Below are 25,247 nucleotides of genomic sequence, written 5' to 3'. Positions count from 1 at the left end.
GATAAACCCCATCAGAGCTCCTCTTTGTTATGCACCATTTTCCATCCCCCAGAGATGCACAGCCCAATGCCATTCCTTCCCACGCTCAGTCATTCTTCCCAGGACCAAGGAAGAACATATCAGACTGTGAAGCATCTGCATGTAGTAGCAGCTGCCCTAGGCTGCTCTAAAATCAATTCAAGCATTAATAAGAGTTGCCAGCTACTGTGGCATATATATCCAGGAGCTGAAAGTCACTGCTGTGTTCATATTCACCCCCTACCCCCCAAGACTGCTTATTCCTGCCACTTTCTGCTCTAGGAAGAGAGGCTGTTACAGCAAGTCGCAGCAGCTGCCTCCACAAAGGAACCCCAGAAGCCACAGTTAGACTTTTCTGATCAAAGAAGAATGTGCAGTGGCAAAAGATGATAACTTCTGTGCCAAGCAGCAATACCACTCTTGGAGAAAAAATCAGGAGGTGAGGAAGAGATAAGATATTTATGAGAATGGCTGCTATGTCACCATGCACAAATTGGCCTAATTATCTGTATAAATGCACACCAATACACACAGATCTGCTGGCTGCATTCTTGCCTTGAAATATTGATGCTTAGGAAGAGCTGAGATCAGTGTATGTGGTTGTAGATTAGTCTACAGATTGCTCAGCCACTACCTACAGACAAATTACCTGATTTCAGGAGCCTTTCTCCTGACAGCTCTGGGACTTGGGTGGAGAATGCCTCTTGCCACCAATTGAAGATCTTGTGCAGACTATGGGTGAAGAAGCACTATCCTACACACAGGCAGTGGCTTATGCATGCCTGGGATGGGACATAGCTCCGGGGAGACCTGTAGACGTGGGAGCAGCCTTTCAGTACCAAAAGGGGGGCAATAAGAAAGAAGGGGACAGACTCTTTTATCAGGGTCTGTTAGGACAGGACAAGGGGAAATGGTTTCAAATTAAAAGAAGGAAGATTTAGATTGGACAAAAAGATTGTTTTTTACAGAAAGGGTGGTGAGGTACTAGCACAGATTGCCCCAACCCTAGAGACACCCAAGGTCAGGCTGGAAAGGCTCTGAGCACTCTGATCTATCAGTAGGTGTCCCTGTTCAATGCAGGGGAGTTAGACCAGATGACTTTTAAGGATGCTTTCCAACTCAAATGACTCTATGATTCTATGAATAAGTCAACATCTAAGGTCAGAGAAACAGTGCGTTAGTGAGGAGCAGATGGGCACTGAGTGCCTGGGAGAATCCAGAATCCTTCTCCTACCATCTCACCCAGCTTTTTTGGTTTCTCCCCATTCCCTCCCAATCCATATCACCTCTTGTGCAAAACAAAGCTGAGACAAACAGACTCAGAAGCAGCTTTTCACTTTTTTGTTGTTGTTTTTTTTGTTGTTGTTTTTTGTTGTTTTTTTCTTTTTTTCTTTTTTTTAAATAAGAAATTTATTGCAAATATAGAAATTGAATTTCTCCATACAGGAATCTCCGAGTTGAGGAAAAATAATTTCGTGCCATTCGTTTTCAAAACAGGAAAATTAAAAAAGAGAAAGAGAGAGAGAGAGAGAGAGAAAGAGAGAAAGAAAAGAAAGAGGAATCCGAAAGCTAAGGAAAAAAAAAAAAAAGAAAGAAAGAACATAAGAAAACAACATAACTCCAACTCAAATGTGTCCATACACAACCAGGGGGTCACAGGGCTGTTGTGGAAAGAGGAATACCGAAGAGGACACAAGGAGCCAGTCCCAGCAGCTGCCTCCGAGGCCCTTCTTTACATTCAAGGGGAAACCTCCCCAGCTCTTCTCCTGGCAGCCACCCACCCCTTCCCATCCCCTCGCCCCGATAGCTGTGCTTGTGGATGGACCAGTGGTACCAGCCCTGGTGGACCTCGCCTGACCCAGCCAGCCCCTTCTCCCCAGGGACAGGGGACAATGGGCGGTGGGAGCGGGCCGCCAAAGAGCAAGGCCTCACAGTGGCGGTGGTGGTAACGGAGAGGCAAAGGCCAAGCCAAACGCATGGGGATGGGGCAGACGGAAGGGGACCCATGAGATGGGGAAAGGGGAGAAGGGTTGAAGAGGAATGGGTTGAGAGCTGCCTTCGTGGGGAGAGGTATAGAGACAGCTCACTGTGGCTCAAGGCAGGGGAAGAAAAGGGGAGGCAGACCAAGAGAGCCCCTCTTAGTACAAGGCCAAAGCGGCTGGAGGGACAGGGTACGTGTGTGTGGGTGGGAAGGGGGAACAACAGACACCCCATCTGCCCCTTGGGGACACCCCAAAACATCTGCCTTCAGGGGGCAGATGAAGTGGGGCAGGCTCCTCCAGCCCTATGGGAGAGCCCCAATGGCCCAGTGAAGGGTGGTATTCAGTGTCCTTCCCACTCAAATCCACCCTGAGGGTGCTCAGGTGGTGGGACGTTCAGCAGACTGGCTCCAGTGAGAGGACGGCACCTCGAGGCTCCTCTTGTGTGCAGCTGAAGGAGGTGGTGGTGGTGGAAGAGGACTTTTCTCCAGGTTCCCAGTGGCTGTGTGTGCTTCCAGATGCAGTCGAGCTTTCTGATGAGCAAGAAGCATGGCAAATTTGCTTTCGGGGCCCTGGCTCCAGCAGCTCCTGCCCACATGGCAGCTGTCTGCCCTGTAATGCTGAGCTCTGCCCTATGGAGAGGGGCCACAGCTCATCATGAAGCCCATCCAGCTTTTCTCTTCAGGCACTGCTGACTACTTCCCACTTCTTCTCAGAGAGTCTCCACCCCTGCACTCAGCCCTTTCACCCTTTATATCCCATTCTTTCCTGTATAGCTATCTTTCCCCTCTTCCTTCCAGCCTGTCCCTCTTCATCTCCCTCTACCTGTTTCCTACTTTCTCCCTCCCCATCCCTCCATCTCTCCAGTATAGATCATCCTCATCCCTGCCCCTCCTCTCCCTTCCTCAGTTCCCTTTCCTGCTTCCCTCATGCATATCTCCCCCTCCTTCCCCCAAGCCTGCCTGGCAGAACCTCCTCCAGGAAGACAGGCTGATTAGCATTGCAAACACACAGAGGCCTCCTCAGCCCGACATAAATCTTCATTTGTCAGTCATGAATATTTCACACCTGCCTCAGGAGGGATTTATTCAGCATGGAAGAGTGGGGAGTGGGAATGTGGCACAGGAGGATGAGCTGGGTCAGTTATCACCTACAGGTGTGGGGAAGGGCTCTGCCCCACAGGAAACCAACACCATACCTAGGGTCTTGCTTTTACTCTTCTGGATTCAGCAATCCAACTCAACTCCCTCTCAGCCTATTTTTGAGGAGAGGGCAGATCAGAACTCCCTCTCATTTTGCATTCTGCACTCTTTCCAATGAGGTGAACTAAAACTGCATTGTTCCCTGTCAGTAGTCACCAACACAGAAATAATGTGTGAAGGGGGATAGTCCTTGTTCTGCCCCATGGATCTACTTTGCCCTGAAAGAACGCAAGGATGAGGAGCTATCACCAAAACCAAGCTGTAGAGGGCTTAGAAGTTCTGGGCATTCTCTTGGGACCTCTTTCCACTGTGAAGGTCTTACAGGTGTCATCATGCCATGCTGTCTGCTAGGGCCACCCACAGGAAAGGGATAGGATAGGCCTAATGCAAAGCCATCTGCAGTCAGTAAGAGGAAGGTGGTAGTGGGTCTTATAGTGATTGCAACCAGCTCCAAATCAAGTTCTTCCTGTATCACATTTCCCTGCAGTTGAGGCACTCCTGGCTCCCCCAAGAATGGCCTTGCCTGTAGATCTGGGGAAGGTGAAACCAGGGCAGGGGGATGTTAGTAACCATTTCTCTTATGAGATCTATCTTGATGGGCCTCTCTCCTATTTCTAAATAATTAGGAGAAGTGATGAGCACTTGGAAGAGCAGGACTTTGGCATATAACACATTCCCCTTCACACACACAACCCTGAAAAGCAGCTAAGAGACCGCATTTGGGGCAAGGGGAGTGGACACTGGAAAAAGGAGTGGAAGATTTTTGTGGGGTTCATTAGGTTGGGCTCTCTTTGGGGTGCATTCCCTCTCAAACTTGTAGGAGTCTCTCATAAAATTATATCAGGGATGATGGAAAGGAGCAGGAAAAATGGGGATGAGGATGGGAGAGACTTTGGGGAGGAAGTTAAATTCCAACAAACTGGCACATACACAACAGATGTTTGCTCAGAAAAATACAGTAAAATCATCATGCAAATAGAACGTTAAATCTGCCTTACTCCAAAAGGGCAGGCATCACTTTGCAAGCCCTCATCCCTGGGAAGGGAGCAGGACAAGGAAGAAGGAAGGAGGAAGGAAGGCAGGACACTTTGTTCCCCTTTCTTGCCCTCTTCCTCCCACAGAACAGTCCATCTTGTGCAAACTTCATCCACTGGCTTGGAACGGGTGCTACAGTGGGGAGAGAAATGGCTTTTCCCCCCCTACCCAGCCTTACCCCCACCATAGACAAAAGAAGGGCCTGATGACAGTTGTATTCCTGACCTTTCTTTTCTACCTTGCTAAGGTGATGTGGGGAGAGAGCAGAAACCATTGCAGTTTTTTTAAGTCTTCCCCCTAATATAATAGACTGAGCAGAACTTATTACAAGACCATACAGGAGAGAAGAAGCACAGGGAGGGAAGAGGTGGGGAGAGGAACAGGACTCCATCCCCCTGTGTCTGTCATCCTCCTTTTCCTGTCCAATTCTGTGCCCCAGTTATTAGCCTTTCCTGCTTGGATCATTGCCAGGCTGGAAGACTGCTGGGCCTGCTCTGTGTGATAGCTGGAGAGGTCTCTGCTGTGCCTGTGCACCTTCTCACAGCATTGACCTGTTTTGGTTTGCTGTGCTGTCCCAGCATGGAGGGACACTTGGCAGCAGAGATGTATTTCATCATTCTGAACACATACAAACACACGTACCCCTTTGGGGTTTCTCTGGCTCTTACACAGCGGAGTCAACTCCATGAATACTTCTGGACTCAAGGCAAAATGATGCTCTGACTAAGGGGAGGTATGGCTGACAGTGAAGGAGACTGAGGCAACAGGATTCGGAACTGCCTTTGAATTGTTGCCAGCAGCATCCCTACAAGGAAGGGACCCCAAGGATTTTCACGGGCTTAGACCTTGGGGATCTCCAGTGATTTTTGCACACCAGGCTCTGTCTACTGCTGCTGCTCACTTTCAGAAGATGAAGCTATATCACCTGTAGCACTGAAATCAGCTGCCACAGCTGGCAGTGCAACTACCTGACAGATAATGGAATGGTTGTCTGCAGGCAGCACACAAATAGCTCCCAGAGAATCTCCTAAACCTTCATCCATCTCCCAGGGCCCCCAAACATATTGAGGATTCTGAAGAGTGCCTCAGAAAGGAAATAGGCACTTGGGAAAGACCAACACAACACAGGCTCCCACTCTCATCCTGATACGAGTGAACAATTGTCAAGAACAGTTGGGATGTGCAGCTCATGGAGGGGAGGCCCAATGTGCTGTATAAAGATGCAGCCTGCAGGCAGCTACCCCTGCCTGACAAGGAAAACGTAGAGGAAGGAGTGCCAAGATTGTGCTTTGTTGGGCTGCTCATGAACAGGATGAAGTATACAGGGTAATAGGCTCATTCCTAACTCTGTGGCAGATCTTCTTTCCAAAGGTCAGAATCTGGGACCTAGTAAAGGAAACTCTTTTTTTTTGCCAGGAAATTGAAAAATTCCTATGAGAAGTCTGTCACCGCTAACTGTGAGGGGGTGAAGGGCTTAGGAAGTGATAAGTTGCTCTGACTCTCATGAGGGCCTCTAGGTATTCAGAGAAACACTGCTATCCAGACGCTGGTACCTTCCCTATCCTAGCACATGAAATGCACAGAAAGGGTGTTTTTCCAATCTATCCTTACTGGACTAGTCCCAGTCCCGTTCTCACATTTCTTCTGTGCTCCTTCCTCCACTCTAGCCTGTCTCCTACCCATGCTGAAGTGCCCATGGGCTATTCAAGCGGGAGAAACTTTGTGGCTTTTCTGTTAATTCAGTGAGGAGTAGATTTCTGAACATCAGAAATTCTATTCTTCACATACACCTACTCTACCCCTCCTGAATCAAGAGAGGAGGATGGCTGATACTCTTCTACCCCATTCCCAACACGATGCAAGTCACTTGGGAAGAGCTGCAGAAGCTTCGTGCAGAAGTTGTTCTATTTAGCTCCTCTCCAGGTTCCTTATTCATAGTAAGAGGGGCAGAAGAGTGTGCCAAACCTACTAACCAGGTCATGGGTTTGTGTGATGGGAAGGACTTCTGACCTGCTGACACTCATGGGGAAATGAGAATCCTTTACATCTCTGAGAGACTGGACCTTCTTACCTTCTTGTCCATCATTCCTTGAGGAACTGACTTGATGTGCAAAAGAGCACAGCCATACCCCTTCAGTGATAGACATATAACTGGCTCTGAGCAGGCCTGTCACTCCAGAATCACTGGTGTTCACGACCAACATGGTGGGAGAAGGGAAGTGGGGAGAGCTGCATGGGCACAGAGCCTGTTGCATGTCAGGTCTTCCTCCTGTCTTTCACACTCTCCTTCTTCCAAGGAGGATGGAAGTTCATGCAGTATTTATTTAAAAAGTGCAAAGGACCCCTAACAGAGATGGATAGGGAAGAGGAAAAGGAAAAGGAGAGAGCTTCTTCCAACAAATCCTACCTGTCTTGGGATGTGAGGGGTGAGAGAGAAACGCTTCCACTGCCAAAGGAAATGGGGGAAAACTAGTGTAATGAAAGATTTGGAAAAGTAGATATATCAAGTGGGCAGAGCAGCTTTCTAAACCAAAGTCCTCCCCTCCCACTGAAAAGAAAAATCAGCTTTCAATCAGCAAAGAGAAACAGAAAGAGCAGTAATTCAGAGCTCAGTTCCATTCCCAGTGAGTGTCCATCCCTGCCTCACCCCAGTCACCACTGCCACCTCCTCCCAGGCCAGTCCCACCTACACACACTCCAGTGTTGTTACCACAGTGTCAGAGCAGGACTCTCCTCCCAGTCATCTGCAGGCAGAACAATGGTCCCCGTAACACAGTAGAGACAATTCGGCTTGTGTGTGTGTGTGTGTGTGTGTGTCTGTGTGAGAGAGTTTTCTGTTGTTGTTGTAAACTTTAAGAAAAGATTCTGTCAGTTTTGTATTTGTCGGAGTATTTTGATGTTGGTTTATTTTTCACAGTCAAGTGGCATTTTTTTTTTTTTTTTTTTCTGGTTGTTGGGGAAGGGGGTCTTGTTTTGTATTGTTTTCTTGGAAAGAGAAGGGAAGAGTCACAGCTTCTGCTGAGCAGAGACTCCCTTCCAGTAATCCAGGATGTCATGCAGATCCTCATCCTTGGCAAACTGAACTTTCTTCCGCAGGGCATGTCCAGCCGCCATGTAAACCTCCTCCCTATGATGCTTCTTGTAAGGCCGGAATCGCTCCCAGATCTTGTGGGTGCTCTCCGATGAGTACTCAGGGCTGGAGGAGTAACCCGAGAAGTAGTGTCTGGGGGAGAGCTGGGAGTATGTGGAGTCTCGCTTCGAGCGGGAGAGCGGCTTGAGGAATGACACCCGCTGGCTCAAGGTGTCTGCGCTTTCCTCATAGTACAGGGCCGGGAAGGAGTGTCGGTGCTCACTGCAGTGGTAGGAGGGCTTGACCTCCAAGTGGTGGATGGCGCCCGGGGACACCAAGGGAAGACGATCCAAAGGGCTGTTGAGTGGGCTGCCCTTCTCAATGTATTTGGAGTCAGATTTGCTCAGCGGTGGGTGGTCAGGCACATCCAAGCTGAAAACCTTGGCGCTCTTGATGGAGCCACTAGAGGAAACACTGCAGGTCTTTCTGGCCACAGCAGCATCAGCGCTGAGCTGGCGCTGCAAAGGGTGGTGGGAGCTTTCCTTGTAGGGTGGGGAAAGAAAGCTGGGCCGCTCTAGCCCACCCGAAGAACCGGCAGGTATGGACTGGCACTCAAAGGCCATGTCTGAGTCAACGCCAGTTCCACCCCCCAGGAAAGAGGCTGTGTCCAGCTTGAGGGCATCAATGCAGTTGTTGATGATCTGGTTGACTTTGTCTACCTCCTTGGCAATAGTAGAGATCTCAGCAGCTGAGCCTTGCCCATTGTCAAGCTCCCTCAGGTCCTCATCCCGCGGGGTTCGTTCGAGCCCATCCCCACCACCAGTCCGCACCTCAATGTAATTGCCTTTTGTGGTGACTTTGGGGGTCTCCATCCCAGTCTCCATTGACTTTGGTGGGGGCAACTTCTCCCCAATCATGGAAGGGATAGAGGACATACGTGAGACAGGGATGACTGGTGGCTCACCCAGTTTCTGGGAAGGATGGACCATGGTACTGGTATCAATATCTGATCCATAACGCATTTCTAAGATTGTCTTTTTTACATTGAGGGACTTCTGTTTCTCCTCCTGCATCCTTCGCTTTCGCAGGCAGTAGTATACCACCCCCAAGACAATGACCATCCCAAAGAGACAACCCAGGGTGGTCATGATGTAGTGCGTGGTGGTGGAAGTACTGGAAATAGGGTCCTCCCTGCCTTTGCTCCTGGTTGCAAAGGTCAAGCAAGTGTGGTTATAGCGTCTGTTGTTGCGGATGGAGGCCACACAGAAAGTGTAATCAGTGTGGGCCTTCAATTTGTTGACAGTGACATATTCCTTCTTGCTCTTCAGTGTTGCAATGTCAGAAACATAGCTGTTGTTGTACTGAACCAACACATACATCTTACTGTAGGGCATGGGGATGGTTACCATCAGGATGGCTGAAGTGATGGTGACATCATGGAGCTTGATGCTGGGACTGAAGGAGGAGTCAGTGGTGGAAGAAGCTGGAGGCTTGACAGAAAGGAAGTCTCCAGGACTGATGGCTGAGCCCTCATCCAGGTCTCGCTGAGAGTCAGGGGTATAAGGAGTGGGGTTGACCCTGGAGAGAGAGGGGATGGTGCCACCTCTGCACATGGACTGGAAGATGGTGATGGCATTGCGGTTGTGGTGAGGCCGAGGTACCAGGAGCGGGTACCCAGCAAACTCTCGTGGAGTTTCACACTGGAGCCGGTCGTAGTTCTTGGTTACATTGTTGAAGAGCGCCAACCAGTTAAGAAAGCTGTAGAGGCTACAGTCACAGTTGAAGGGGTTACCTGCCAGCTCACACACCATAAGATTGCTCAAGCTGGTGAAAGTGTTCCCCTCCAGACGGCTGAGACGGTTTGAGGACAGGTCAATGCTAATCAGGCTGGGACACTCAGAGAAGGCAGTAGGGGTGACCAGCTCAATCAGGTTGTGCTGCACAAATAGAAACTGGAGCCGGGCCATGCCCCTCAACATGCCCTCTGTCAGGTTCGTAAGTTTGTTGTAGCCCAGCTGTAAGACCTGGAGGTTTGTCTGGCCCATGAAAGCCCCATCCTCAATATAAGAGATCTCGTTCTTGGTCAGATTCAGATCAGTCAAGTTGCCGAAGCGGTTGAGGGAGGAGTACAGCACCACTTTGAGCTTATTCTCGTTCAAACGCAAGTCATGCACCGTGCTGTTGATGTGCTGGGGGATGGTTTCATAGGGGGGCTGGTTCTGGCTGCAGATGGCCAGCCACACATAGCCTTTGTCCCCCTCAATCAGCCAGCAGTCACCCCGCACGGTGCCAGGAGAAAACAAGCAGAGCAGAGCAGCTGCCCAAAACCCCAGGCACATCATGGTCTTCAGTGGTGCCTTCATCAGACCAAAAAAAGGTAAAAAGTAAAAAAAGAAAAAAAGAAAGAAAAAAAGACAACAAAAAATTCAAATTCCAGGACCACAGCAAAAGGAAAGTAAGAGGTACAGAAAAATGAAAGGGGCAATAACTAGGGGCTTAGCAATGGAAGTGCATGAGCACTCCAGTCCTATTGGGTGCCATCACCATCATTTCTTCTTGCCCTCTGGGTCAAGCCAGGAGCAAGGAGCAGGGAGAATACATGCAATTTACTTCTAGCACACCCAACAACTGTGACCAAGGATAAATGGTATGGGAGAGAACTACCTTGTGCTTCTTTTCTAAACAAAAGTTCAGACAGAGGAGAACAAATCTTCGATGTTCATGAGCAACTTTCTCGCCTTTTCCAATGTCTTCCCACCCACCTGCCCCCCACACCAAACCCACCCCAAAACAAACCCAAACCCTCCCCCCTCGGGTCTTCCCCCGCCCCTCCACGGTGTGATTTGGAAGAATAAGGCAAGGCTGCCTCCTCTGTCGCTCACACTCCCTTCAGTTCCTCCTCCTTTTTTTTCTTTTCTCCCGGTTCCTTCTGAGAAGCTTCAGAGCTTCAGATCAAACTTGTTGAAAACAAAAATACAGAGAGGGAAAGAGCAAGTGCACATGAGAGAGATCCATCTGTCACTGGAATCTGGAAAAGAAAGCACACAGGAGACAAGAAGAGGCATCAGTTGGAGGGGGTCTTTGCAATAAGAATTTAGACGATGTGGTTTCATGAGAAGAGGGAGATGGGGAAAAGATAGAGTTGCAGGGGGTGCTCACAAGGGGGGAATGGGACCTCCTGCCTTGCTGATAAGCCTTTGAGAAAGGAACCCTCACGACGTATAATCTTATATCAGAGGTATGCAGAAGGGTACTCAGGCTCTGTTATGTAATGTAATCACAGCCAGGGACGTGGGAGAAGGCAGTGGAATGGAGGCAGAAGGGGAAGGGGAGGGAGGCTGGGAAACATACGGCTGCTATTGTGATTGGCTTAGAATGCCTAGTGTAAACAAAGGCAAGCCCCAAGCACAGCTATAGACAACGATTTTCAGCTGCCTGGAAATCATGTACACAGAATGCATGAAGCAATAAGAATGGATACAACCCCTATAACAAAATGTAAAAAACAAAAATAAAAAACAAACAAAAAAACCCACCTTTTTTATTTGTTTCCTCCCTTCCTTACTGCAAGAGGGATAAATAATTCAAAGCACTTGTAGCCACTTGTGCTCTAAAAAATTTTCCTGCCTTTTGGTGCAGGGACAAGGCTGTTGAGGTGAGCCAGCCCAGCTGGAGCATGCAGAGGAGCTGGATGTAGGCAGCATGTCAAATACCAGTCTCCAGTCTCCCACCAACAATACCAGCAGTACTGTTAAAGGACATCATTCATCCACCCCACCCACCAAAGAAAGGTGTACAGCCTCCACCCTCCTGCTGTGCCCACTCTATCTGGGGGCTATGAATGCTGTTCCTCTGTAGGAAGAGACACCTTCCAGCAATCAAGGCCAAAGTGACATTTGCCCTAATGTATATGTGGGATCTGGGCAAGCTCCTGGTCCTGACTAGGAAGGGCAGCCTGGAATCATAGAATCATTTGAGTTGGAAGGGACACTTAAAGACCATCAAGTCCAACTCCCCTGCAATGAACAGGGACACCTACAGCTTGATCAGGGTGCTCAGAGCCCATCCAGCCTGACCTTAGATGTTTCTAGGGACAGGGGATCCGCCACCTCTTTGAGTAAAACCTTCCCTCCAGCCATAATTTCAGCCCTTCTCCCACTGTGCTGAAAAAGAAGCCTGGAAGGAGTGCCCTCAGGCAGTGCAGAGGAAATCATTTCATACAGCAGAGAAAATGTGGGCACTGGGCTTTATCTTTAACTGGGGAGGAGAGGGAAGCAGGAACAAAACAATAGAGAAGGAAAAAAAAAAGATTCTTAGTGAAGAATAAAGATTCCCTCTCGACCCTTTTTGTTTTGGGGGAAGGTTGCTCACTTAAAATACTGAAGGTTTTGCCACAAAAGCTGAATCAATTTCTAGCATAGAGCCACAAAGGGCAGAAGTAAAATGAAGGAAGATAAATGGAGGAGGAGTGAACCCTTGAGGAACAAGGCTTACGTCTGTGGAGAAATCTGAGCTGATTTGGGTCTGTGGAATTACCAGGCCAGCTGGATTAAGGGATCAGAGATAGTGTCACGGAGAAACACTTAAATATTCAATAATCCGAAAAGGAAAGCCAAGATGGAGAACAGGAGGGGGAAGAAGAGCTAGACTGAAAGAAAAGATAAAATCTTTGTACCCCACAGCTGAGACTGCCAAACTTGAGTCATTTGTGGTTGTCATAGATGGCCTCCAGATACTGCCTCACGTCCAGCTTTACATCAGCCAGCACTGATGCAAAAGGCAGGGGTTTTGCAGTCTGTTGCTTTGTTTCTCAGCCTTATAACCCAATGAGAAATCATTTCTTGATACTGCCCCACATGCATTAGAGAGGAGGCACATCTGGCTCTCCATAGGTTGGTATCCACAAACCTCTGCTTTCCCCTCAGTCCAGCCCCCTGTCTTGTCCCCTCAGCCCCTTTGTTTTGTTTCCTTCTGGAACAGCACAGGCTGTTCAAAGTGCTGTGCTGAAGTAGTCACTGCCTGCTGTGGCTTGTCCATGGTGCAGAGAGAGCAACACTGGGGCCATGAATGCATTCCCCTGCAGCAGCCCCACCAAGTGCTGAAACCCATCCTCATTCCACTCAGGCAACACAAAGAGAGCTTAGAGGGGGAGATGTTCTAGCAGCCTGGAAAGGAAAGAGGTGGCTGGGTTAGGAAGTGGAAGGAAAGGAGGATGATATTTATCCCTGGTATGTGTTGAAAACACAGGGGCCATGCAGAGAAGACCTACTTTTCCATCAACCTCCAATCTCTGCAACCTTGCCTCAGCTGCAGGCCAAAGAAGGGCCCAAATCATTCCTTAAGCCAGATTTATTGGTTTCCTTGGGTCACCATGATGGCTGTAATACAAGAAATATGCAAACCTCTTCTATTCTTCCCCCAACACCTGTATGCCCACTGTCTCACTGATCTCAAGGGCCCCAAGGGCAGCCCAAACTGCAACCTCACCATTCCTGCTCATGGCCAAGAACTCTATTTCATCTCAGATCGGGGCCATCAGTCCCTGTCTCAGCAAAGCCATAGATGTGCCTGTCTCGAACTCCACCGTAGCCCTGCTTTGCCTTTCATGAAGACTTCAGTGCTCCCTGACATAGAAAAGGGAAGACCGGGATAGAAGATCAGCACCATACTCTCCCTCAGCTGTTCAGAGCCAAATGAACATCAATCAGATGGTGTCACAGACCAGCAGTACAAAGAAGCAACACTATGTCCTTACTGCTGGCCCAAAAGGTGCTGACAGCAGAGTTGGCTATTTCTCTCCTTTGTTTCCCAGGCAACACAGTAAGATATCACTGGGATGGAGGGTGGGCAGGGAGAGCAGAGGTAAACAACTACAGCTTAGATAAAAGTTGAAGAAGGAGGAGGCATGAGTTGTGGAGAGCCTTGTTTGGATGGAGGGTGTATATACAGGTAAAATGAAAAAGTGAGACACAGGACCTGTTTTATAAGGTAGATGCAAGGATACCACCACCATTTATTGGGTTCACCTGGCTGTCAAGTTCCAGAACTTTTCACTGTAACAGTAGATAGCTCCTACAGCTTGCCTTGGCTTCTGTCAATCCTCATGTATGTGGGAGCATCAAGGAATAGGGGTGGCGTTGTGCCCATGAATGGCTGTATCCTCTCTTGGCTGGCACAAAGCCCACCCATCAGCTCCAAACTCCCAATGATTCATCTCTAGTTTATGCTCTATCAATGGATGCCTCAGTGTTATTGGTATTCCATTGCTCTGGAGTGTTCGAGGAACAGCTGAAGGCCACGAGAATGTTTCATCTGTTCAGAAGAGGAGAGAACAGGGAGGTTTAGGGAAAGATGGAGTAGGAAAAGTCCTGAATTTGAGTCAGGAGATAGGTATCCTGATAGCCATGAACAGCCCTTTGATTGAGAGATCAAAGTGGCACAGCCAGTCACACAAGAGTAGTCATTAGTTAGATAGCCAGGTATGAGGATGAATTCAAACACAAATACTGAAATTATGGACAGGAATGATGTGGGTCTGGCCTTGAATGCCTCCAGGAATGGGGCTTCCACAACTTCTCTGGGCAGGTTGTTCCAGTGCCTCACCACCCTGGCACAGGCTGCCCAGAGAAGCTGTGGGTGCCCCATCCCTGGAGATGCTCAAGGCCAGGTTCGATGGGGTCCTGGGCAGCCTGAGCTGGTAGTTGGCAGTCCTGCCTACAGCAGGGGGTTGGGGCTCAATGATCTTTAAGGTCCCCTCCAACCTAAGCCATTATATGATTATATAATTCTATAATTCCATGTAGGGAACGGAGGCCACTTGAGGGCTTGGGAGGTAGATGGACCATGGCTGAGGGAGGATACAAGATCCAGGGAGCATGGCATGAAAACACAACCAGAAAAGCCACATACAGCAGTAGTTTGGGCCTGCAATCATGACCTTGTCAGCTTTGTCCTCCTGGGGCCCAGTGCATTGAAAAAGCCAGCACTTAGTTCTACCATTCCTTAAACGGTGCTAAGAGCCTTACATTAGAAATGCATGCATTAAAAAAACGTCAAACACTCTTGGCTCCTCTGGGGACACCCCGAAACCAGGCCAAAACTCCTGCTGCTTTCTTCTACTTTGTGCTGATGCTGGGAATCTGCACTCCTCCCAGCTCAGCATGCTGCCAGGAGGCCTCAGGGTGCAAATGCCACCATTAAAATGCTTTGCTGTTTTGGCTTCAAAGTCCTTCCAAGATTTCTCTAACAGCTTTCCAGAAAAAGGGGAGCTGCCTTTCCCAGTGGGGGTTGGAACTGGGGGTTGCTACTATCCGTGCCTGCTTGATAATTTGATGATACACGATGCTCTGTTGGCATCTCTGGCTGCTTCAAATGTCTGTGCTTCCATCTTCCCACCAGGATGGCCAGAGATGGTCTTTGTTTTTGCCCTTGGCTCTGGTGAAAGCACAGTGCCATGGAAGAAACACGCAGCATGGGTGTGCCACTACCCAACTGCAGCCTCTCACCCTTCCTTCTCACCCCATTGCCTCTGGGGATGCTCCCATTTAACATCATGTTGCACAGTAAAGAAGCTGTGGCTGTGCCCAGCGGCATCCAAAAAACCCCCAGATGATTGAGACAAAGAAAAGTGACAACAGAAAACCTGATAACCTGAGGACTTGTGATGTGGAAGCCACTTGCATAAGAGAAAGAGGGTGAGAAAATGTCCTCCACTCTGGCTATTCTGATGCCCACTAAGGGTTGAGCTCATGCAGAACTCTTTTTTTAATGGAGCTCTTTGAAGGTTTCTTTATTACTTTATAGAATCATAGAATGGTATGGGTTGGAGGCCCCATAAAGATCATCTAGTTCCAGCCCCCTGCTGTGGACTGGAACCTTCCACTAGACCAGGTTTCCCAAAGCCCCAATCTGACATGACCTATGAAGGGAAAAGAAGAAAAGCTTTCTGTTTTATCCATTTTATCCCACTATTTCTACAAAAGAATAAAAAACAAAAGTACATAAAAACAAAGAGTTCTCAGCATCTCTGAGATCACATTTGTTTGAAATTTGCCCTCTAGGCTCAAAAAGTCTAGAGGACAGATAAGCTGGTTTAGGCAAAAGCATAAAAAGAAAAAAAAGAAAAGAAAAAAAAAAAACAACCAACAATCTACAGAACCACCATGGAATCTTATATAGTAAAAGCTGTTTTCATGTCACTGAGCAGTCAAAGCCTTCATCCCTTACATGATCTGGATTGCTATCAATGGGTCCTGCTGAATGTTGCTGCTCAGTGCCAGAGGCTCCGTTGAGTTCTGGCAGAGCTCTGCTGCAATAGAAATCCTGTGGTTCGACTCTGGACTGGTTCATTTCACCATACAAATCCACAGCTCCTGCTGCTCTGAAAGCTGTGTGGGCTCTGCCATGAGCAGAAAGGAAGTTCCCAGACTTCAGCTGTCCCCATGATGTGAGGAAGCCCAAAGCTCTGGCACACCAGAAGGACAGTGTGGTGAGGAAGCCTATGAAACCAACACACCCATCTCAGCTGCTTCTCACAGAGAAATGCTGCAAGGGAGCTCACAGAGCTCAAACACCAGCTGGGGCCAACAGTGTCTTGCACAAGGAATCATAGAATCATTTGAGTTGGAAGGGACCTTTAATCTTCATCTAGTCCAACGCCCTTGCAATGAACAGGGACACCTACAGTTAGATCAGGGTGCTCAAAGCACCTCCAGCCTGACCTTGGATGTTTACAGAGATGGGGCAGCCACCACCTTTCTCAGCAGCCTGTGCCAATGCCTCACAACCCTTGCTGTAAAAAGCTTTTTCCTTATATCCAATCTAAATCTCCCCTGCTCTAGTTTGAAACCGTTTCCCCTAGTCCTATCACAAAGGATGGCCACGGGACTGCCCAGGCCATGCTGTGCATACCTGCTGATCCTTGACCTGTCTGGGATATGAGAAGAGTTGAGGTGACCCAGAGCTACATCCATCATACACATGCACCCAAGCTCAAGCAAATCCATACACTGAATCCAAATCTTTTCAAGGCTGAACAGCACAAAGTCTAACCATGAACAAAACAGCACGGTGCTGTAGATACTCCCCCACCCCCCCTGCCCTCCCATCGTGCCTCCCCAGCTGCGATTAGATGCCTAATTTGTTAGGCAGCAAGAAAGAGAGAATGGGAAAGCTCAGGGGAGGAAAATGAAGCAGCTCAGAAGCATGAAAGAAAAGAGAAAGCTTTAGAAGCGTAAATCATTTTAAAGCGATAAACACTGGCAGAAAGGTCTTTCATATGCCATTGCTTCCCTGGCAGGCCGGAGAGCCACTTTTGTTTTTCCAAAGTGAGATGGTTACCTTTTATATTAATATGATTATTGAAGATTAAGGGGTATTTGCATTGAGCCGGCACCACCCAGACAGCCAACAGCAACAACTTGCAGGAGCGTGTGCAGGGAGGTTAGGCTTGGGGAGCAGCATTCTCCAAGAAGAAGAGGGTGTCAGGAGATTACAGGTCCCATAAAAATATTAGCAGTGATAAAGCTGCCTTCATCACTCTCGCCTCAGGGGAAAGAGGGGCCTGGGAAACATCACTCTCCTTGTTGTGACCCAATGTGCTCAGACACTGGCAGTGGAAAGGCAGAGGAATAATTCCTTCTGGCTAAAGGGAGGGTGCGTGGGCTCCATGCGTCTGTCCATGGAGACCCACCATGGGGAGGGCAGCAGCAAGGTGGGCTCTGCTTGTGCATCTGTGTGTGTGTGCATGTGCATCTATGTGTGTGTGCATGAGTCACTGCAAAGGATGGGGTAGCAGTGTTGGCTCCGAGCTGCAAGTGGAGGTGTGCTGGATGTGGAGGAGTTGCTGTAGGTGCTCAGGTGGGTGTGCGAGCCAGGAGGGAGGAGGTAGGGGCAATCACTCTGTGAAGCAGAATGAGTGTTGACTCCTGGGGGGGAGGAATTGCCATAGGGATCCGGGGAAGGCACTGCTCAGGAGTGCCTGTGCATGTGCATGTGTTTGCATGAATCAAAAATGGGGTGGGAGTGCTGGCTGTGTGTGAAATGCTGCAGGGAGTGGGGCAGGAGTGAGGGATGTCTGTGGGTGTGTGTGGATAACAGGAGATGGCCGTGGTTGTGAGTGTGTGTGGATGCAAGAAGTGCTGTGGAAAATGAGGGAAGCACAGTTCTTGCATTTGTGTCCTGATGTGAATCCCTGCAGGGAGCAGGGTGCTGTGCCTGTGTACATGAGAGGCTGCCTGCTGTAGGGAGCATGCTACGAGCATTGGCATGTACCAGTCATGGCTGCAGGGGAGGGCAGCATGTCCTGCATGAGGCCAGGAGAAATTCACAGCTGCATGTCATGTCCTTGCAAAGACCCCCTACCTCCTCAGGGTCACCATGGCTCCTCTGCTGTCCTGTGCTGACTCTTCTGCCCTGTATCGCAGAAAAGCAGCTCTTGGTTTTCAGTGGGCTGGCTGTGAATGGTTGGCCCACAAGTAATTTGAAAGATGCCCCCACTCAAGTCAAACAACCGTCTGGTATTTCTGGATACTAAATATGCCCCCAGCAAACCTGGAAGTTAGGAAGAGACTCAGAGCATAAGTAATCACAAAGGTCCTGGGCTGGCTGAGGACTGAAATCACTTCTCAGGTTGCACTAGCAGCCAGACATCCAGTAAATACCTCCACACCAGCAGATTCTATGCTGGTCATAGGTATTCTAGCATCCTTCAATATGCTTTCAGCATCCAGCCAACCTTCCCCTGAACAAGGACCTGAGAGAGGTTCCCTCACCAGAAGTGACACCTCTCTCCTTTCTTCTGACATGAGGCAGAAGCAGAGGAAGAGCTGTGGGAGGACATGGAGAATCTCTTTCTGATAACCCAAGAGCGACAAGCTGTGGCAGCACGTGCTAACGGACTCTGCAGAACCTCTAGCTCTTCCTCTGGTCAGTGCATGCCTAGAGCTAGTAGCACCACACCAGGCAGGATATTACATTTCCACATGGCTGCTTCCATCTCCCCTCCATCCTCAGCCCCACTGGGAGAGACCCTCTTCCTGGCCAGCTCACCCACCTATATTTCAAGCTAACATCTGACATGCATTTTGACACAGCCACGCCTTCCCTCCCTATTCTCCACTACCTTGCCTTGTTTAGAACCGTTTTTTTTTTCTTCCATTGCCAAAACACAATGACTGTTATAATTAACAGATTATCTCAGTGCGACAGCTGCAGTCCTTTGAAAATTAGGTTGAATAACAGGATCCTGCCGTATGGTAATTTCTTTTCATCTCTCAAATATTTTCTCTCTCACACTCGTTTCTACCTCATTTCTTTTTTCCTTTCTTTCTTTTCTATCTCCCTCCTCCCACCTTTCACCAACTTCCTGCCTACACGAATGATTTCTTTGGGGTGAGGCAGGCTGAAGGGCTCTCTCTACCTCCATCAACTGTTTTTATTCTTCCCCTCTTACTATCACCCCTTTTAGTGAGGCATCATTGCCAAACAAACACACCAGGAAAAAATGTTCTTTTCTTCGTCCCACCAGAAACCATGGCAAGAGGCCCTCTCCAAATCCCCAGCCACTGGAATTTCACAGGCAGGGGACAAATAGAGAAGTGGGAGCACCTTTCCCATGGGGAGCTGAGCGCAGCAGCGTGGCCAAGTGGTGTGTGCCGAGCCGGCCAGGATGCTCTAGCCACCAGCCCAGCCTGCCGCCTTCTTGCTGAGTCAGTATCTGCCCCTGACTCACCACTTGCTCACTGAATGGGAACTGGCAGTACTTACATGGCATCTTTCCCTCTCACTAAGGCAGTAGCTATGCTACTCACCACCCCTCTCCCCATTATCCACCTACATCTGTCTCTCTACAGACTCCATCAACCCAGTCCAGCCAGAAAAGCTGGAAATTTGGGGTTTCACAACGAATAATACAATTGGCATTGCTCCCAGCTGGACCCAAGCCTCTCGAGACCTCCTCCAGGACTGCCATTCTCTTTGCCTCTGATGCAAACCACATAGAACCATCCAATGAAGTGGATGCACTTCTCAGGCTCTGCTTGGGAGGATATGCTAGCAGGTAGCATTTCAGGCTGCTGGAATGACCAGCTAAACCTATGGGGTTGGGATGGTGCCCTGCATTTAGCAATCTATAGGTTTCAAGTTAGAGCTGTTCCAGGCTCAGGAAACCTGCAACATTGCCAGTGAAGGTAGTAGGGGCATAAGTCAATTATTCTCAGTGCCTGGCTTGGACTCATGCAAAATTCCTTTATCCTTTATTGTTCATTTCAACCATGTTTGTAATCTATATAACACCGGTTATTATAATTAAACACTCCTGAAAAGACTTGTGCTCGGGGTGGGATACTCCACACCATTCATCCATTCCAGTTTTCTGACCTCACCCACCTCTGCAGGGGCCAGCTCCTGCTGACTCCTGGGCCTCCTCCTGCCTCCTCAGCACAGCCACTTCCTCTCCCCTCATTAAGTTCCACCTCCTTTATTTCCTTAATCCCCGACTCAACTCGGTAGAACAGAAACATTTTGTCACCATTATTCTGCCAAAAGCCCAGTTGAATCTTTAACAAACACTCATCTGTTCCATTGTACTTCAGCAGTCTTCAATAATGCTCCTCCTTGTCTTCCATGATCGCTCTCTTTTCATCCTTCACCACTCTTATCCTGCATTCTCCCTTTGCTTTCACTCTAGGCCCTGTGTTGGCTGGTGTTGCATCTCCTCATTCATTCACTGTCACTTATCTAAATGCTACCTATACTTATTAATTCTCCTTTTTTTTCTAGTGGCATCTCTCCTCTCAGTGCTTTGTACAGTCCTACTTACGTATCCAATAATAGTATTTTCCCAATGAGTGAGTCATATACCCCCTTGCTGACATTTAGAATTCTCCTTGTTCTTTGAAACACGTTTATTCATCCCCCCTCTCTACAATTATATATGTCGGCTCATGGTGTTGCATTTCCTACAGCAGCCATGCAACAAACGGATGATCCATGCAAATAACCCAAAAAATACCTGTCTCTGCTGGCACCTTGTCATTCTTCATTTTAGTTATGTAGGCCAAAGCTAAAACAAGGTATGAAGCAATCAAAAATAGGGGACAACTTGATTTGCAAAACATCCCACCCTTTCCTTTGTTCTTACTCAGTCCAGATTTTCAATCTTTTTTCTTTTTTCACCTCATTCACTGCTCTGCCTCTTTCAGTGCTGTTCAGTAGCAGGGTGTATGGAGTCTGCAATTGGTACTGGGCATCTGGTTTGCTAGGTGCTGCCAGTATGCTCAGTGAGAAACAAACTTTGTTCCAGATTGTATCCAAGCTGGAAGGACAGAAGAAAAAGAATTAAAAAAAAAAAAAAAAAAAAAAAAGCACTATCACTGAGTTACCATGGGCATGGGAATGTCTTGTCCTAAGTTAATGCATGCTCTGTGACCAGGCATGAAGCCATATCCCCCTAAATGTCTCTCAGGGAGCTTCATCAGTCAGCCCTAGTAAGCAATTCATCTGGAGTCTCTCCTCGCCATTCACCATAGCCCTTTTTCCTTCCCCCACACTGTTCTTTGCTTCTCTTCCAGCCCTTAGTCACCCTTGAGTATGCCATGTTTTATTTATTCCTTACTACTACTCTTAATCTGCATAGGCCAAACGCTAAGATCTGAAGTTACCCTGACTCATTTCCTACCCATGAAAAGCAGTGATTTTGTTCAATGGAAAAGCCTGTGATGTCAGTCTGGACAGAAACTGATGCTGCCTGGGGATCCCGCATGATTATTTCTCTCTCCCACATCCAGATTTCCATTTAGTGATGTCCTTAAGCATGTACCCAACAGTGAACCTCTGCAAGTCCCATTCAGCTTCTCAATCGCTTTCTTCTGCAACATCTGTGTTGATGATTCCCACATCTTCCAAACATAACAGATTCTCCTTCTGTTCTTCCTCTCCCTTGCTTCTTTGTTACCCACCCACCGACATCCTTCCTCTCACTCTGAGAAACTGAGATTTTTTTCCTTTTTTTTTTTTTTTTTTTCCTTGATTGGATTTTCTTGTTTTCCCTGCTGCCCAGGAACTCCAGTTTGTAATTTCATCTCCCTTTGCCCAAGATTGCCGTGCTGAATAAAAGGCTGACTTCCTCATGTGCTCTCCGGTATTCCAAAATGCCGAATGGGCCATTGAGGAGAACAGCCATTGGCCAGGGCTGCTGTCTCTGGTACTGACACAGAGCCGGCAGCAATATTCACAGGCTACTTTGAAAGCTCCAGGGATGGCTTGTGGCCAAAAATGATGATATCCACCCCCTCTTTTTTTTTTTTTTAATGATGTCTTCCTATGACTCAGTCTGGACCATAAGTCAAAATGAGATTTTTTTTAACCAGGAAAAAAAAAAAAAAAAATACCAACTCCCTTTAAGCAATGGAAACAAGAGCCTGAGATCAGAGTGCTGTAGCATCGTGGACAGGATAAGTTACGTCACGGATAATGCATCTTGGGGTGTCCTTGGTGGTTTTAAAAGACGCAGAACAAAAGGCACATGTCCTCTTTCCAGAGAAATGAGTTTAGGCAAAGCTAAACAGGCAGTCGCCTGGTTTTCTGAAACTTGGTTTTATCTGTAAGCAAAGCGGGACGCACAGATACCATGACCTCGGGGGCTCGTGACTTCCTGGGCTCAGCAAGGAGCAGCCGTGCCCTTTGTTATCCACAAAGGGGACGGTGCAGGGGGAACAGAGACAGCTGTTTCAAAGCAGGACCGTGGCGTTCTGACACAGCCTGCCCACGCACCCTCACCTATGTCGATAACTCCCCAGCCCGCAGCAGCAAGCAGCCATTCGGGTGGCTGATAAACGAGCAGTTCAGCCGGAGACCACTTAATTTGCTCCTTGCCTTCTTTTGTCTGCCAGAGGCAGGGAACAATGCATGTTTGGAAATTGGCGGTGCTGTGTGTAGCATTACCGGGCTGGAGTTATACTGTCTGCTATAGAAAAAATTAAAAAAATAGGAGAAAAGGGGAGAGGATTGTGAGCAGGGGAGAAGAAGGGGGGTGTGAGAGCCAGGGAAGAAGAAAGGAAGAGAAATGAGAGGGTATTGTATCCAAGGCTAGATACTATGATGATGGGGACATTAAGAATATGATAGATAGGCAGGAAAGGAAGGCAAACAGACGGAGGCAGACACTGTGAGAGAGACAGAGATGAAGGAGGGAGGGAGAAGGAAGACAGAGAGCCAGAATTAATTTAGGAGGAATACTGAAAACATAATCTTCTCAACGGGGGAAAAAAAAAAAAAAAAAAAAAAAAGGAGAGAATTAAACAAACAGCAACAGGAAACTGGGAAAGAATAACTTTTTTTTTTTTTATGAGCTTGTTAACATTTGTGAAGTTAAGTAACCTTAAATTTATGCCATTAATTTGCATGTATTACTTTTTTTTTTCTCCGCTGCCAGTTTATAGTCTCTGTGAAACCTTTAAAAAGTGGCTTTTTTTCCTGCTTTTCCCTTTGCTTGTGTTAATTAAAGCTTGTGATATATGTATATTTTTACACTGCTGCTGTGCTCCAGCATTTAATCATCAAATGGCCCTTCTTGCCTACTCCAGGGCCACTCTTCTCCTCCCCTCCGCAGCAAAAGGAGGGGACTTCTGGTTCCATGCATCCACTCAGGGCTATAAGCTCCCACTAGCCGCCTCCTTGTTCAAGACAGTGGTTATCACAACAGAGAGAGGTAGGGAGGCCCTTTAGATGCTGAAGAGTTAACAGCTCCAATCCACTCGGGCAATCACATCGCCATGCTGAAGCACACTGTATTTACACATTAGCAATCACTGGGGAGCCTTAAAATCGGATTCTCAGGGGAAATCCAACCAAAGAACACACTGAGATTCCTAATGAAGCTGCTGGCGGCCAGAGCTGGGGGAGGCAGAAGTGATGGATCCAGCATAATCGCCTGCTGGCATGAAAGGGGATGCAGGTCATCCTCCAGGGCTGTAATAGCATCCAGATTTAGGATGTCCATAAGCAATGCTGCTGCAGTAAATGCAAGTCTGGCTTCTCCTTACTTCCATGAGGCTGCCCCACGCACATCCCAGGGGCAGCAGACCTTCCTTGCTTCTCTTTCCAGGCAGACAGATCTCTCTCCTAAGCACATCACTGACTTTGGAAGTGCCCAAGGCCAACACAAAGCATAGCTGGTGGAGACCTTTTGGCAGTTGTCCCAGCAAGCATATTTCTGAGCTCAGCTGGACAGGAGTCCCGGTCCTAAATGTGCTTTGATTGCTTTGCTCCTCTCTAAAGGATCTGTCTCTCCCAGCTGTAAGCAGAGTTTGCTGAAGCAAGAAGAAGGTTGCTAAGCCTGGTTTGGATGCTGTTCTGTCTCTAGTGGAACTGAGGGGACTCATCTTGTTAAAAGCCAGCTGAGCTGAGATCACAAATGCTAATCAGACCTAAACAACCCCTGTGTGAGACACTGCGACCAGAGAAAGAAATAAGGGTGAATACTGGTCACAGAAAAGGTGGTGTTCACTCACTCCCTATAAGGAGGCTTATCATCTCCTTGGGGCTCTGCAACGAGTCTCTGGAGGGGCTTGGCTGAAATGAGGTTGGAGAGAAGAGGCAAGGGAGGCAGAACAGGTTTTCCACACTGTCACTATTATTTTGCCATATGGGGGTGTTAAGCACCGGAGAGGATATTTTGATTTACTCCCTGGCTTACCGTTGCTGTGGCAACAGGAGAAATACAGGCCAAACTAGGCTGCATCTGCAATGTGGTGGTAATAGGGAGTTTGGGTTCCCATGTGTTTATTTGTTTGTTCGGCTGCTTGCTGGAGCCACATGGCAAAAAAGCACCATCAAGATGGAAAGAGAATGGGGCCTGAATTGTACTCAGACGAAAACGCCCTCCCCTTGTGTAGCACCAAAAACAGTCATGCATGCACTCATACTTATGGCACATGGCCCAAGGAATGTGAGCACATACCCATGTGCTCTCCTTCTACCACACATACATGGGGGTCTTCTGGCTGCTCTCCCAAGAAGTCAGATTTCTTGTTTTGTAGTTACAAAGCCCCTGTGCATCACACACTTTCTAGTAGGGCACTGAAGCACAAGAAAGAGTCTGGGGCCTATCAACTTGCATCAATAAGAGGCTTTCCTCTACCTTTTGATCCACACCTTAGTTAGCTGTGGTGCTAAGGGGTCACCAGCAGCAGTGGCTGCTGAGCAAATATTCTTCACTGCAAAAACAAACTCAGCCTTATCTCATCAGTGATGTCTCTAGCTAGGAGAGATGAACTCCATTCCCAGCATCGGAGCAAGACCTTGGGTCACATACATGGGCCTACTGCAGATAGCACCAACCGCTGTGATGGCACCATCTTGTGGGTCTGACAGCACATTTACTACCCCAGAAAGGAGGCTGTGGAGCAGTATTAAGTATTGCTTCCTTCATTCTCTTCCCTCCACCTAATGGAACCTGACTGTTCCCATCTGAGACCTGTGGCCTTTGGATAAAGGTTCAGTGTCTAGTGCCTCCAAAACACTGGCCCTAGAGATTTCCTTCTGATCATGTGGAAAATTATTTATCTGTTGTCCCTCGCCACCTCTGAGCTGGTCGCTGGAGAGCTGGAGGAACAGAAGAGCTTTATATGAGATCCTCTGAGGTAGAATGCCTCTAGGGGGGTCAATGCACTTGGGGTCTGAAACATTACGAAGACAAGGGGAGGCACAGAAAGCATAATGATGTCCACAATGTAAATACTGCTGCTTGAAATACACTGAGGTGAAAAAGCAAAATAAAAAATGCAAATAAAATAAAATAAACAACAGAAGAAAACAAAGGGGTTAGGGATGATCTTGGAGAGCAAGGAGGATCTCCTCAGTCCCAAAGAGGATCAGACAGCCACAGGGCATGTGTAGTGTAGGTATATGTGCTACAGGAGGACTGCGAGCTTACAGAACAAC

General features: G+C 48.1%; 1 protein-coding gene and 1 long non-coding RNA gene across 3 annotated transcripts in view; both read right to left on the bottom strand.

Annotated features, from left to right (window-relative positions):
* Positions 1–1,448: 1,448 nt before the first annotated feature.
* On the bottom strand, positions 1,449–10,069 carry ELFN2 (extracellular leucine rich repeat and fibronectin type III domain containing 2). Its single transcript, XM_090142621.1, has one exon. The coding sequence runs from the start codon at positions 9,665–9,667 to the stop codon at positions 7,241–7,243; it is 2,427 nt and encodes an 808-aa protein (XP_089998747.1). The 5' UTR covers positions 9,668–10,069; the 3' UTR covers positions 1,449–7,240.
* Positions 10,070–10,103: 34 nt separating this feature from the next.
* Positions 10,104–25,247, bottom strand: part of LOC149919604 (uncharacterized) — a 45,686-nt gene continuing 30,542 nt past the window's right edge. The window contains exon 3 of one of the 2 annotated variants that reach the window (XR_016467735.1): positions 10,104–10,332. This is a non-coding gene — a long non-coding RNA (uncharacterized LOC149919604). The remainder of the gene's footprint in view (positions 10,333–25,247) is intronic. The other variant, XR_016467734.1, reaches the window with a different exon arrangement.

The sequence above is a fragment of the Phasianus colchicus genome, chromosome 1 (assembly GCF_987193195.1).
Source record: "Phasianus colchicus chromosome 1, bPhaCol1.hap1.1, whole genome shotgun sequence".
NCBI lineage: Eukaryota > Metazoa > Chordata > Aves > Galliformes > Phasianidae > Phasianus > Phasianus colchicus.
This window is presented reverse-complemented; position numbering and strand designations above follow the sequence as displayed.

Excerpts from the sequence above, each read along its gene's own strand:
- ELFN2 (XM_090142621.1), bottom strand. The coding sequence starts at position 9,667 with ATGAAGGCACCACTGAAGACCATGATGTGCCTGGGGTTTTGGGCAGCT.